The sequence below is a fragment of the Balaenoptera physalus genome (genome assembly GCF_965194825.1).
Source record: "Balaenoptera physalus genome assembly, chromosome: 9".
Classification (NCBI taxonomy): Eukaryota; Metazoa; Chordata; class Mammalia; order Artiodactyla; family Balaenopteridae; genus Balaenoptera; species Balaenoptera physalus.
The window spans coordinates 7,104,751-7,118,162 of NC_138888.1; the positions used below are offsets into that span (position 1 = coordinate 7,104,751).

Here is a 13,412-nt window from a genome sequence, read left to right on the forward strand (position 1 = left end):
CAAAAGACTGAATGGATACATACTTGTACTTGATTGAAATCATGATGCTGTAGGAAAAGGGAATTTTCAGAGTTCTTTTAAGAGCTCCCGTGAATGGAAATTAAACCAAGGAGAGTAAGGGGCTTTTCACGGTAGCAAACCTAAAACAAAAATAATTCAGGGGATGGGATAGGGAGGGAGTGTAGAGGTCACAGTATTTTGTGGGAACATAGATGGCATTGTGTAACCATCCTTGATGATTTGTACAGAATTTGAAAAATACAAAAGAATTCAGCTACTGAGCTCTATCCAGCTTCCTTGAAATTATTTCTTTTTAGCCATTTGGAGATTGCATGTAAAAGATTGTCATAGTCTGTTTGCGTTTAGAGCATGGCACAGTTTAAGACTGCTTCCCACCATGAGATTCTGTGATTTTAAGATGTTGTGTACTTGAAAGGAAATAACCTGACTTTCTTCCTTTTGAATTTGTGTTTTAGCGCGTTGTAATCTAACACCATTTCCGTTCTGTGGCACTGTCTTGTCAGAACCAGTTTTCCGTATATCCTCGGCTAGTCACCCCACGGGGAGCCTCCCTCTTTTGATATACTATTTTTGATGCACTGGGGCTGAATCTCATATATCACTGCTGCCATCTTCTGGAAAGTCATACACCTAAAAGAAAAATATTTCATCTATTCCCAAAGAAGTACAAATGTATGCGTCATGGTTTTGATGTTTCCCTTGAATATAGTAAGGGGTCCTGAGATGATATTTGATTCTCTCCTGTTCTTTTAACACAGAACTTCAGAGCTGTGGAAGAAAAATAAATGGCACATAATAAAATGCTTTTATAATAGATGCTGTCATGATAGAAAACAAGCACAAAGAACTTTGGGCTTTCACATAGAGATCATTCACTTTTGAGGGTCAGACCCTTATCTTGAGGTTCATCGCTTGTAGGTGCCGACTGGCTCTCACCTTTACTGATAACAACATTGGCGTGTTCTGAATGCATTGGAGGCTGTTCATTTCATCCCTTTTTATGCTTCCGAAGAGAAAATATACACACATATCCTTTTGAATGTCTCCATTATGGGCGTATGGGAAATCAAACTCAAACATCAATCAAATGACTTGTCTACTGACATGATACTGAGTGATAAATGTGATGGGCAGTTCATTTAGCTGTATGGTAGTGTGGGATTTCCTAAGGGGAGTGACAGTGATGGCGCGAGCAGGAGGAACGAGAGGTCAGTATCCCTTTCTCTACTGCAGTTACGGGGAGCTGACAAGCTTGGCGCTTCCCACGAGGTCCTCAGTTTCACTCAGGCCTTCACAGAACAACAGCAATTATTAGTATATTGAGAATTGCTTTAGTTAACAAGGTGCTTTACTATCACCTTACTTTTCTATAGAATTTTTTTGCTTATAAAACATCGTAACTCCATGAGAAAACCATTTCTCCTATTTACTAGGTGCCAGAAACTGGGTTAAATATTAATTATCTTATTATTTCTTCTCTACAGATGCAGAAAACTAAAGCAAAGAGATGTTAGGATCACACAGATAATAAATGGTAGAGAAGGGCCTCTGAGTCCAGGTCTCTCTGACTTCAAAGGCTTTACTTTTAAACACTAAATTGTATCTGAGTTTTTAAAATATAAATATCACTATATGATTTCATGAATTACAATATGCTATTCTTTTATATGTTGTCCAAGTCCAAGATTTTATTCACCCAAAATAAATACTCAACACATATTAACCACAAGGCAAAAATATGACTTGAATGGTAAGAATAGTTTGGCTATTACTTATGAGAAAAAAAAGTGTCTTATTGAACTTATCCTTTATTGAATAGTCTTAAAATTGTATACTTCATCTTAGGCCTCTAGGGTGAGCTAATTACTACAGTTAAGTGAGAAGCTTGGCGCCAACCACACAGGCAGCTGCTCCAAAGAGAAAAGTGTATTGGATCACCAGGTTCACTGTCAGATAAAGGGAAGCCATCACACTACTGGGAGTGATTAACTTGTTCCTGGTGTTGACTTCTAAGACGCATCGTCCTGTGGGTACTCGGGATTAAAAACAAACAGGGGGAGGGAATTCGTTCTCCGTCCACTTGTTAGGACTCTGTGCTCTCATTGCCAGGGGCCCGGGTTCGATCCCTGGTTGGGGAAATAAGATCCCACAAGCCACGCAGCACAGCCCCCAAAAAAAGGGGGGGGGGAGATTTAAATTACAATTTTTCAAATAACATAGACAATTCAAAAGTTGTCTTTTATATCAGTTCTTTTGCAAAAGAATAACTGACCTAGTATAAATAAACTGACCTAGTAAAATTTCTATAGGAGCTTAGCTGTATCAACCAAGGTTTCACCAGAGAGACAGAACCAGTAGGAGATAAATATAAATATAGATTATCTAGGCATGCTCAGCTGTCCCCATAGATCTATAGATATATAAAGAGATAACTATAGATACAGCTATAGTAGATATCTAGTATATATTTATATATAAATATCTCTATGTCTAATATATCTGTATCTATAGAGAGAGATTGATTGCAAGGAATTGGCTTATGTGATTATGGGGATTATGGGGCTACCTAGGCAAGTTCCAAATCCACAAGGCAGGCTGCCAGGAAGGGCAGGCTGGAGCTCTGTTGTCCACAGGTGAACTCTCTTCTTGAGGAGGCTTCAGTTCTGCTCTTAAAAACCTTTCAACTAGGGCTTCCCTGGTGGCGCAGTGGTTGGAAGTCTGCCTGCTAATGCAGGGGACACGGGTTCGAGCCCTGGTCTGGGAAGATCCCACATGCCGCGGAGCAGCTAGGCCCGTGAGCCACAACTAATGAGCTTGCGCATCTGGAGCCTGTGCTCCACAACAAGAGAGGCCGCGATAGTGAGAGGCCCGCGCACCGCGATGAAGAGTGGCCCCGCTTGCCACAACTAGAGAAAGCCCTCGCCCGAAACGAAGACCCAACACAGCTAAAAATAAATAAATAAATAATTAAAAAAAAAAAAAAACCTTTCAACTAATTGAATCAATCCCACCCAGATCATCTAGGACTGTCTCTCTTCACTGAGAAACCCTGATTAGTGTTTGGTTGAACAGACTATAGTCTAGCCAAGTTGGCACATAAAATTAACACCACAGGCACTAAGGTAATACAGTCCATAGATATTGCTTTTTAATCATATCTAATAAGGAGATAGAGTTTAGAGAACCAATAGAATAAGTATGTATTACTGTTATGATTTTTAAAAGGCCTTAAAAATTCTTTTTTTAAAACATGCAAAAATTATTAGCATTTGTCAGATCTATCTCAAAAGAAAATAATCCAGGAAAAGTATACAGTATAACTGTGTGGTAGTCTCTTCCATTCGGTTAGTATTTACTCACAAGGCATCCTAAAAGAGCCTCAGCAAATATGAGCCCACAGTTAATGACTAATAAACCCCTGGGGAGATTGCAGCCTTCTACATTATTGGTTAAAGCCAGATCATGTGCCCCAGAAAGGAGACAGGCAGGTTGTCAGACTGCATATGAAAATATTGGAGCCAGATGTTTTCTCCTCAAGCCCCTTGGAAATACCTGTGCCCCTGGGAGTTTTTGCAAACAGACCCAAAACATTATCTCAAGGAGTTTTGTATCTGCCTAAGCCAGAGTTCCCCAAACTTCCTCTGTTCACCATGCCCCTAGTGGCTTGGTAAATTTTTCCTGGTGCTTCTAGGCCAAAAGAAATGCCTAACAGTTCTGTTTATTAAATATTTAGGTCCACATAACATAGTAAGAATTAATGTCTTAACAACTTCATAGTCATTTGAAAAAATAGTTCACATAAATTGAAAGAAAAAAATATTTTTACTTCATTCTTAAACAACTACATCTCCTGGTCCAAAAAGATGTTCACCTGGCAGCTGTCTTTTTTATCACAGTACCCTCCAAAAATCCCGCTTTGCAAAAACATGATGTCATCAAAAGGAGGGTAGCACAATCTACATTAACACCATGAACAGCCTTGAGTTAGTAATTCACAGTGTCCAACAGATGTTGAGTATCACTGTGCTTTTTCTCAAAAATTTAAAAGATCCCACTCCACCCCTGTGAGTTTGTTGTGACACCCCAGGGCTCCTTGGTACACAGTTTGAGAACTGAAGTCCTAAGCATTTGTACAAGCACCTGGTTGACAGTCTTGAGTTCTGGATAACTTAATTAAAAACCTGAACTTTCAGTAATGTATATATGTCGATGCTACTCTCACTTTGCCCCAGCTTCCCCCTCCCACCCCGCATCCTCCGAATGTAAAATAGATAGCTAGTGGGAAGCAGCAGCGTAGCACAGGGAGATCAGCTTGGTGCTTTGTGATGACCTAGAGGGGTGGGATAGGGAGGATGGGAGGGAGGCTCCAGAGGGAGGGGATATGGGGACATGTGTATGCATATGCCTGATTCACTTTGGTGTACAACAGAAACTAACACAGTATTGTGAAGCAATTATACTCCAATAAAGATCTATTTTTTAAAAAAATGCCAACGCTGAACCCAAAAAAAAAACCCTGAACTTTTTTAGATCAAATCAGACCTTCTAGATATTTCCTCATTTTGTATGAGACAGATTTATTTAACTAGGAAGCCCATGGCACAATGTATCTAAATTTAAGTTATACTCTCTGAATAGGAGCAAATTAGCAAGTGCATTAATGCTAAATTATCACCAACACATTTTTTCAGCTTTCACTTGCCTTTTGCCATACTGAAGTGGTGAGGGTTTAATTTTTATAGGCTCTTTCTTTTCTGGTTTTCTTAATTTATATATATATATATATATATATATATATATATATATATATATATATATATATATGGTCTATTCTTTGTAGTACTGGTATGAAAGGGAATTTAATGTCTTTGTGTCAGGAAGGCCTATTTATTCTGACAAACTGATCAACCTCCAGGGTGTTCCTCTACCATGAAACTGATTTTATATCTCATCCCCGAGCTAATAAGATGTGAAACATTTTCCCTGTCACGCCAAGAGATCAGACTTGCTTCCATGAAAAGCAGTGGGGTGAAATCACACAGTGAGCTCTTCTCAATGATTGAACCATACAGGTCACAGTGTTTCAACATAAGAACAGAGTGATGGGTCTGAGACAAACCCAAAGATGAGCTGATACATTAAAAAAAAAAAAAGGCCTTAAGAAAGGACTCAAGGATCCAATTCATTCACCGTTCACTGGATTAGCTGTCAGTTCAGGGAAAATTAAAATGTCAGAAATGAAAACCTGCTGCTCTTGGTGATTTGTGTAATGACATCCTGACACATACCCCCTCTCCCACCAACATGAACCTTTAAGGAAAGTTTATATCCCACAAAACGTGGGCTCATTCTCTTTGCTGTGAGAAGAAATAAGAAAGCTATAACACTCTGAAAGTGCTGGCGAGAAGAGAGATGGTGACATAGCTGTAGAAGAGGCCTTTTCCTTATAAAATACTTGTCTTTCTTGTTTGTTATGTCCTGAGATTAAAATGATCTTCAGAGGAGTTGTTAAAACAAGAAATTGACCGTGGGAACAGAGGGGAAAGATGTTTCCGTGGTGGAGACAATGTGAAGGAAAGAAATGTCTTGGTGACTTCCCTGGTGGTGCAGTGGTTAAGAATCCGCCTGCCAATGCAGGGGACACAGGTTCGAGCCCTGGTCCGGGAAGATGCCACATGGCGCGGAGCGAGTGAGACCATGCACCACAACTACTGAGCCTGCGCTCTAGAGCCTGCGCGCCACAACTACTGAGCCCGCGTGCCGCAACTACTGAAGCCCATGCGCCTAGAGCCCGTGCTCCACAACAAGAGAAGCCACCACAGTGAGAAGCCCGCGCACCACAACAAAGAGTAGCCCCCACTCGCCGCAACTAAAGAAAGCCCTCGCACAGCAAAGAAGACCCAACGGAGCCAAAAATTAAATAAATAAATAAATAATTTATTTATTTATTTATTTATTATTTTTTTAAAAAAAGTCTTGGAAGGGCTGTTGTTTTGAGGTGAGGTAGAATATTGATGTATTTTGGTAAAGCTGGGTTTTTTCTATATCCTGTTTGTTTGGGGGTTTGTTTATCAGTTCGAATCAGTCTCACCTTAAGCAAAACTGAGCTAAATTTCTGGCTTATGCTATTGAATATACATTTGAGAACTTTTAAGCCTCTGGAACTTTTTTGAGGCTTCCAGACATCCAGTGCCATCACTATATTGGTTATCGATTGCCATGTAAAAAGCACCCCAAAACTTAGTGACTTAAAACAGTGACAATCTTGTTCCTGCTTTGCTTTATTTTGTTTTTGCCCACAAACCTGTAATTTGGACAGAGCCCTGTGCAGACAGTTTGTCTCTGTTCCATGTGGGGTCAGCTGGGGCAGCTCATCCAGGGGCTGGAAGATCCACCTGAACCATGGCTCAGACACGTGGCCAGCAAGTTGGTGCTGGCCGTTGGCTGGGGGCCTCAGTTGCTCTCCACGTGGGCCTCTCCATGGGTGGCTGGACTTCAAGAGCAAATGTCCCAAGAGACAGAGAGTGGAAGCTGCCAGTTTCTTAAGGCCTGGGCCCCCAAAAGTGACATACCATCGCTTCTACCATGTAACACTGGTCAAGCAGCCAATACATCCAGATTTAAGCAGAAGCGATCTAGAGCCTGCCTCTTAATGGGAGGAGTATCGGATCACGCTGGGCCTGTTCTCTAAAACCACCACCATCACCCCCGCGCCGTACTCGTTGGCCACGCTCACTTCTCTACTAGAACGTCCGCTCCGAATACAGCTTCTGCTGTGAGAGATGTTACTCCCCAACGAGTGAAATAAACGGTCGTTGAAGGGAACCAGTGTTCTAGTGAAGCATCTCCTTCTCCAGCCGTGAAATAAAGTAGGGGAAGAACAGTGCCTAGCTGGCATCTCCTTAACGCTTAGAACGTATTGTGTGCCAGGCCTGCTTACAGCCGCTTAGGATGTGTTACCCCACCTACCTCTCATGATGGTCATGTAGGATAGGTATCATTGTTACCCTGGTTTTTCAAAGGAGGAGACTGGGGCACAGATGCCAAGGCAGCTGTCCCAAGGTGTCTTGGTCGTCACCTGATGGGATGGTGACTCCAATCCAGTGTGTCACACTGAAGAGCCCACGCCCTCAGCCACCGCAGCACCTCCAGAGCAGGGCTGGGGGTTGGGAAGTGCGTTCCGAAGGGGCCCGGTGATTCCAGGCCGTCATAGGATAACTTCCTTTTCCAGCATTCACTTCTCCAGCTTCCTCCTCTGTCAGATGAAGGGTGGAGGACCATTGGCTCCTGGGTCCCTTCCAACCCGAAAGGAGCTGTGAATGTGGAAAGGAGCTGTGAATGCTGAAAGGAGCGTGGCCACTGGGTGAGAAGCTTTGCTTCAGCCCCTGCACTAGCTTCCTGGGGCTGCCAGGGGCTTAAACAACAGGAACTTATTTTCTCACAGTTGTGGAGTCTGAGAGTCCGAGAACAAGGGGGCAGCAGGGTTTGTTTCTTCTGAGGCCTCTTTCCTTGGCTTGCAGTCGGTCACCTTCTCCCGTGTCGGCACATGGTCGTCTCTCAGCCCCTGTGTGTCTGTGTCCTAATCTCTTCCTATAAGGACACCAGTCGTATTGCATTAGACCCACCCTAATGACCTCATTTTACCTTACTTACCTCTTTAAAGGCCTTGTCTCCAAATACAGTCACATTCTGAGGTACCGGGGGTTAAGGTTTCCACATATGAATCTGTAGGGCACAAAATTCAACCCACGACAGCCCATTTCTTCTTTCCACAATAGGCTTTCAATACAAAAATGAGTCCATTAACATGGATATATAAATCCTCTCTGTACGTAAACAAATATTAGATGTGAAATTCTTGAATGAAATTGTTTTCCTCACATTCTAACACTAATAACACTTTACTACAGGTATTTCTTTGCGTTACTGTCTCTTCCGCTAGGCTAGAAACATCTTGAAGAGAGGAAATGTGACTCGTTCATTTTTGAAACCCTGCTGCAGTGCTCAGAACATTCTTTAGTAAAGAGTGAACAGTTCCATCAAAATATGACTTTATTTCTCTCTGCAAAAAGTAATTTGGCACACAAACCATCACCCAAGTCAGAGGCAGGGGTAGAATGAGCTTGGAAAAGAAAAACATGTTGTGACCAAATGCAACCAGCAAGCCCCTCTCTAACCTGCATGTGTTCTCCTGCAGTTCGTCTTTTGCCGGGACTGTAAGGAACCGTACCATGAAGGTGAATGCAGTGCCCTGTTTGAAGCCTCAGGAACAGTTACTCAGGTAGAGTGCCCTCTTCCTTCCTCAAAGCAGGGCTCAGGCTATGGGGATGAGAGCTGTTTCCTGGAGACCATCGAAGGTTCCAATCTGAAAAAATAAGGGCCAGCTTAGTAGCCTACAGCCGTGGTGATGGGGTTCTGGCCTCCCGGCCATCAGTCCCTCCAGAACCACTTCCTTCCTCCGGGGGAGCTGTAGACTTCCCAGTGGCCATGTGTGGTGTGTTGGTACTTCCATGAGAGTTTTACCCCAGAGGTAAGTGGATTAGGGATAAGGTATCTTAGCATGATCATAGGAGTCTTTAGAAAAGAGAGAAAACCATTTAACAATCTCTCAATCAGGGAAATCAATACTAGCCTCACATTATTTTTTTTCAAAAGTGCCTTTGTTTAAAATCTTTGGTGAAAACTATCTCCATGAATGAAGTGGTAGAAGTATTGCAGTATTATATGATGCAAGGATGTCATTGTTTTTTTAGCAACATTGTTACCGAACTCAGGTCCGGCTGCTCACTGGCTGGAAAATCAATACCCAAGAGGCAGTTGTTGGTAGAAAGGAAAATTGCTTTTAATCAGAAAGCCGGCAGTCTGGGGAGATGGTAGACTCAGTGTCCACAAAAAACCATCTCTGAAGAGTCTGCTTGGCCATGAAAGTTTTTAAAGGGAAAAAGGGAAGTAATCTCAGCGAATCATTGAGATGGGGGTTTAGAGCCGTCGCCATGCCCCCCACTGCATGCAGGCTTGTTGACGTCTGGTGATCTTTCTTTGGATGCTATCTTGTTCACACAGTCTGTTCACAGAGTTTGTTCAAGAGATTACTGAAAGGGAAGCTAGGAAAGAGATCGGGTCATCGGTTACTTATTCTCCATTTCTGCTTCTTTGATCCATGGAAAGAACCGACAGGTTAGGCAAGGTATTGTGTGATCAAAAGATTTGATAGGTGTGCTAGGGCCAGAGATGAGTAGAGCTTGGGAGGCGCCTGGTTTAAAAGTTAGTTACAATGTAGCTTTGCTAAATTGACAAGAAAAGGGGTTTCCTGCTAAGGGTGGTTTCCTGCAAAGAGCTGCTTACAATATCATAGACTATGCTAAACTGTATTTCAGTCTTGATTAGGTAAAGAATATGTTTACTGAGCCTTACTCTCTGAAGTGCTATATGAGGCTTAGGGAAATGCAAATATATGTTCTTTTATTTATTAATTATGATCAACCGAACCTTAGGGGAAAGGAGTAAAAACTTCAACACAGTTGATGAATTTGCTCATTATTTTTCTCCTGATAGAGATGTTAACAAGGGTATAAACACCAAATCTACCCAGATAAATCCTTTAGTCATTTTATTGACAGGAACCGCATAAATAGACATAGAAGTTCCAGAACATTTTAATTTCACAGTTGAGAATTTTAAGTATCGCGGAATGCTCTAAAATGAGAGCATAAAGAAGTGAATCCCTATAAGGTATTCTGTGGATGTATTTACTCAGTATTAGCATAACTAAAGAAACATAATGAGTGAATTCAGGTCTTCTCAGCTGCTCCTAAAATGCTGACCCTGAGCACTGAGAGATTTAGGGCTGAACTGCATTTCTATGGCACAGGCTCTTCCTGTTGACTTCTTTTAGCTCTGGGCACTCAAATGCAAGCTCACTGGGTCCTGATGTCAGGAATAATAATGACCCTGAGACCCACCCCCTTGCCTCAGGGCCAGAAGGGTTAGACCAGAACAAAGGCTGCTACTGTGGGAGATGGGTGTGATCCAGCAGTTTACACGCATATGTTCATATGACAACAGACCTGGACAAAGCCTTCCAAGAAGGGGTACCCTAACATCTATTTACTTGAACACAGTAGCAGTAAGGTGAAGAAGAGCGTTGCTTAACCTAAAGCTGTCCAGCGCCTGACCCACTCAATAATCCCCTTCATTCTTCTTTCAGGAGGAACTAACCAACCTTGGTGTTAATGATTAAGGTAGCCCAAATTTTAAAAAGAAAAGAAACTCAGAAATATGGGAGAAAGAAAGTTAGAGCTGGCCTTGAGTACAGATGACCAGTATCAAGGGGCCTGTGTCTGTACACACCATCCATCAGCAGGTGTTAAATCGAGCATTTCTACTGGCCAGACATCCTGCTAGACTCTCTGAAGAAATGTAAATAAGTACATTTATCTTCAGAGGCTTATAGGGGAGCCACAGGGGAGACTTACAGGAACATAGATAATGATCATAATATGCTAAAGCAAAGTTTAGTGAATATAGCTTTGTACAGTGTTTCTCTAGGAGTCATGGAGGGTGGGTCAGAGTTTGTCAAGAGAACAGTGGTCTAGGGATGACAGTGAACATTCCAGCAGAGGGCACTGAATGGACAAAGGTACAGAGGCAAGATTCTCTTCAGCTACCCTGTGTTCCGTCCATCCCTACATCCCCAGGCTCAAGACAGTATCTGGTGCACAGACATTTAATGGATGTTTGTTAAGTGATGGTGGTGTCGACTGAAGAAAAACACACAACCTAAAAGTTGTGAGTTAAGTTTATTTGAGGACCTTACTGAGGACTGTAGCCGGGAGACAGCCTCTCAGCTCTGAAGAGGTAACGGAGGAGTCAGGATATATAGGCGTTTGTGCCGAAAACAAACAAACAACAACAACAAAAAAACATGTAGTCAAACATCAAAAGATTACTGCTAATCAAACAAAGCAGACCTCTCAAGTTAATGATTTTAGTGCTTTTCTATGTATGGGAAGCTACAAGAGTCTGGGCTCTGAAATTATTCCTTCGATATGCATCTTAACTACCTAGGGCCAGTATCCAGAGCACAGAACGTTTCCTGATTTTCTGCATCCTGAATTCCCCTCAAGGTCTACTGTGTGGGCAGCTGCAGTGGCCAATGGCTTGATTTCGGGCAACATTTGTTGTTTGCTGGAATGGCAGGCAACATTCCCTTTCCACAGTGGCATCTATAAAGAAAAAGACATTATTTCATTCATTCAATAGTATTAAACACCTGTAGTGGGTTAGGCTTTTTTCTAGGCTCTGGGGATTAAGTCCCTGCTCTCATGGAGTTTATGTTACTTTATTAGATGCCACAAGGCTTGCACAAACAATATGATAGGAATTCAGAGGAGGAATCTTTAATTCAAGACAGGGTTATCCAAGAGAGAATTCAGGAAGAGACGGCCCTGCAACAAGACCTCTCTGAAATGAGCCTCCTTCCGGCCTAGAGCTCGGATAACTGGACCAGCCTCATAGTTCTCTTATTTGAAAACAAAGCGAATGGACCACCAAACTGGAAAAGTCTGCTGGTTCACTGTTGCCTGAGAACAGAAGGCAGCTAGTATTTGGGGTTTTGCTGCCATTTTTTCCTAAGTCTCTCATCCATTCAGGGTCCTCCTCAGATGGGCACATGAAGAGGCTGTAACTGAGGGGTCGTGGATGACCTACAGTGGTGGGGAAGGGTCACGAGAACCAAAGTCGATGTGGAGGGCCTTGGAGTCCAGCATGGGGGGAACCGTGACTGCGCCAGGCCTGAAGGGACAAGAGGAGGAAATGGCGTAACACGGGGACCAGCCTCAAGAGCTGGAACCATGGAGGAGCTCTGACAGGAGGTGTAATCGTGGAAAGTCCAGCGTTGCCAGAAGTGGACCCAAAGCCGGAGGGGGGTGAGGACCAACACCTTGACTTCTCCCGCTCACCCTCTGGTCTCTTGCAAACGTCTCCCATTGGCCACACCCAACTGAAAGCCAGCCATAAGGGACCCAAGGGACACAGCCCATCAGATTCAGCCCTCTACACACAGAGCAGAGGAGAGAAAAGAACACAGAATAACCAGTATATCCTCTATGGACTGGTTTACCACGTCTCCGGTTTCCTCATTTCAACCAGAGCTACTCTTGGACATGGAGAAGGATGAACCCAACAAGCTATTTCATCAAACTGAAAGAGCCAATTCCATTTGGCAAGAGAATGAAGGGTTTTTATTTTCATAGAGCCAGTTTATTTTCTGTTCCCTACATTTCTCCCAAACGGCAGTGATCTCCAAATGGATGACCTCTGCAATCCCACTTAACTGAAATCTTTGAAAGGATGGCACTCCACACACCTAACAATAAAAATCTAATCGCAGCCCCCCTTCCTGGAACGGAAGGCTTCAGGTGTGTCCTCGTGTCTGAATTTTGCTAATACAACAGAATGCCCGCATTAGCCTTCTTCAAATTTCCTTTCAATTCAATTCATTTGTAAGGTTTTTCCTTTTAGCCGTCTGTAGCTACTCTCCACTGTTCTCGCTCTAAAGCTGAGCGGTTTCTGACATTATCCAGCCAGGCAAGCCCATGTCTCCCGGGGCGCAATCAGGATTTTCCCATCAGTTAAGCTGCTTGACCCTAATCTTAATGCATTTTTTGATTAATGCAACTTTTTTTTTTAAAGCAAACTCAAAAATTGGTTTTAAATTGGTCTTAAAATATTGAACAAGCTTGCAGTTGAAGCTGCTGGGGGTTTGGGGAATCAGTGACAGAAGATCAATCCATCACGGGCTAATGAGAGTCCAGCCCCATTTGCTTCTTCTTGCTCGAGCCGCGTTGTTCTCCAACACGTATTTCCCCCGGAGGCTTTCTAATAAGTAAACACTTGCTCTTGTAAACCACATAAATTGATTCATTCTCCCAGGGCTTCTAAGTAGTTGACATTACTCCTCCTATTCAACAAGAAGGCAATAGAGACCTCCAGAGTTTTCATGGTGTTGTCCAAAACCACAAAGGAAATTATTTTCATTGGCTGCACCTGATCAAAGTAGTTTGGGAACAGTGACTGCTGTCTCTGATGAATAAATCCACAGTGTCTAACAGGCGTGTGCCACCCCTGCCTGCCCGGCTCCTGTTCAACCTCCAAGACCGAGATCGTAAGATAGCTCCTCCATGAGGCCATCTGCCCACCCCACTACTTCCTCCAAGCTCTCGGACTACTCCACATACCTCTGCTGTACATTCTTCACGTTGAAATGTTGTTTCCCTGTATCTTCACTAAAATTCTGAACTTTCTTAGTGCAAGGTTTGTACCTGTTTTGTCTTTATAACCCCCAGTGCCTAGCACGTAGGAGGTACTCATTAAATGTTAGTGGACGAATG

General features: G+C 42.9%; 1 protein-coding gene and 1 long non-coding RNA gene across 13 annotated transcripts in view; one reads left to right on the forward strand and one right to left on the reverse strand.

The window, feature by feature from the left end:
- The window catches only part of PRKN (parkin RBR E3 ubiquitin protein ligase), a 1,297,158-nt gene that overhangs the window by 1,232,856 nt on the left and 50,890 nt on the right, over positions 1-13,412 (forward strand). For 11 of the 12 annotated variants that reach the window (XM_082475577.1, XM_082475576.1, XM_082475587.1 and 8 more), the window contains one exon: positions 8,219-8,302. The exons of the other annotated variant lie outside the window; for it this stretch is intronic. In XM_082475577.1, the coding sequence (XP_082331703.1) occupies positions 8,219-8,302 (84 nt within the window). The remainder of the gene's footprint in view (positions 1-8,218; positions 8,303-13,412) is intronic. 12 annotated transcript variants of the gene reach the window in all.
- On the reverse strand, positions 1,591-5,333 carry LOC309667329. Its single transcript, XR_014267712.1, has 2 exons — positions 3,007-5,333; positions 1,591-2,698 (listed from the first exon to the last, which is right to left on the reverse strand). It is a non-coding gene; the product is annotated as an uncharacterized lncRNA (long non-coding RNA).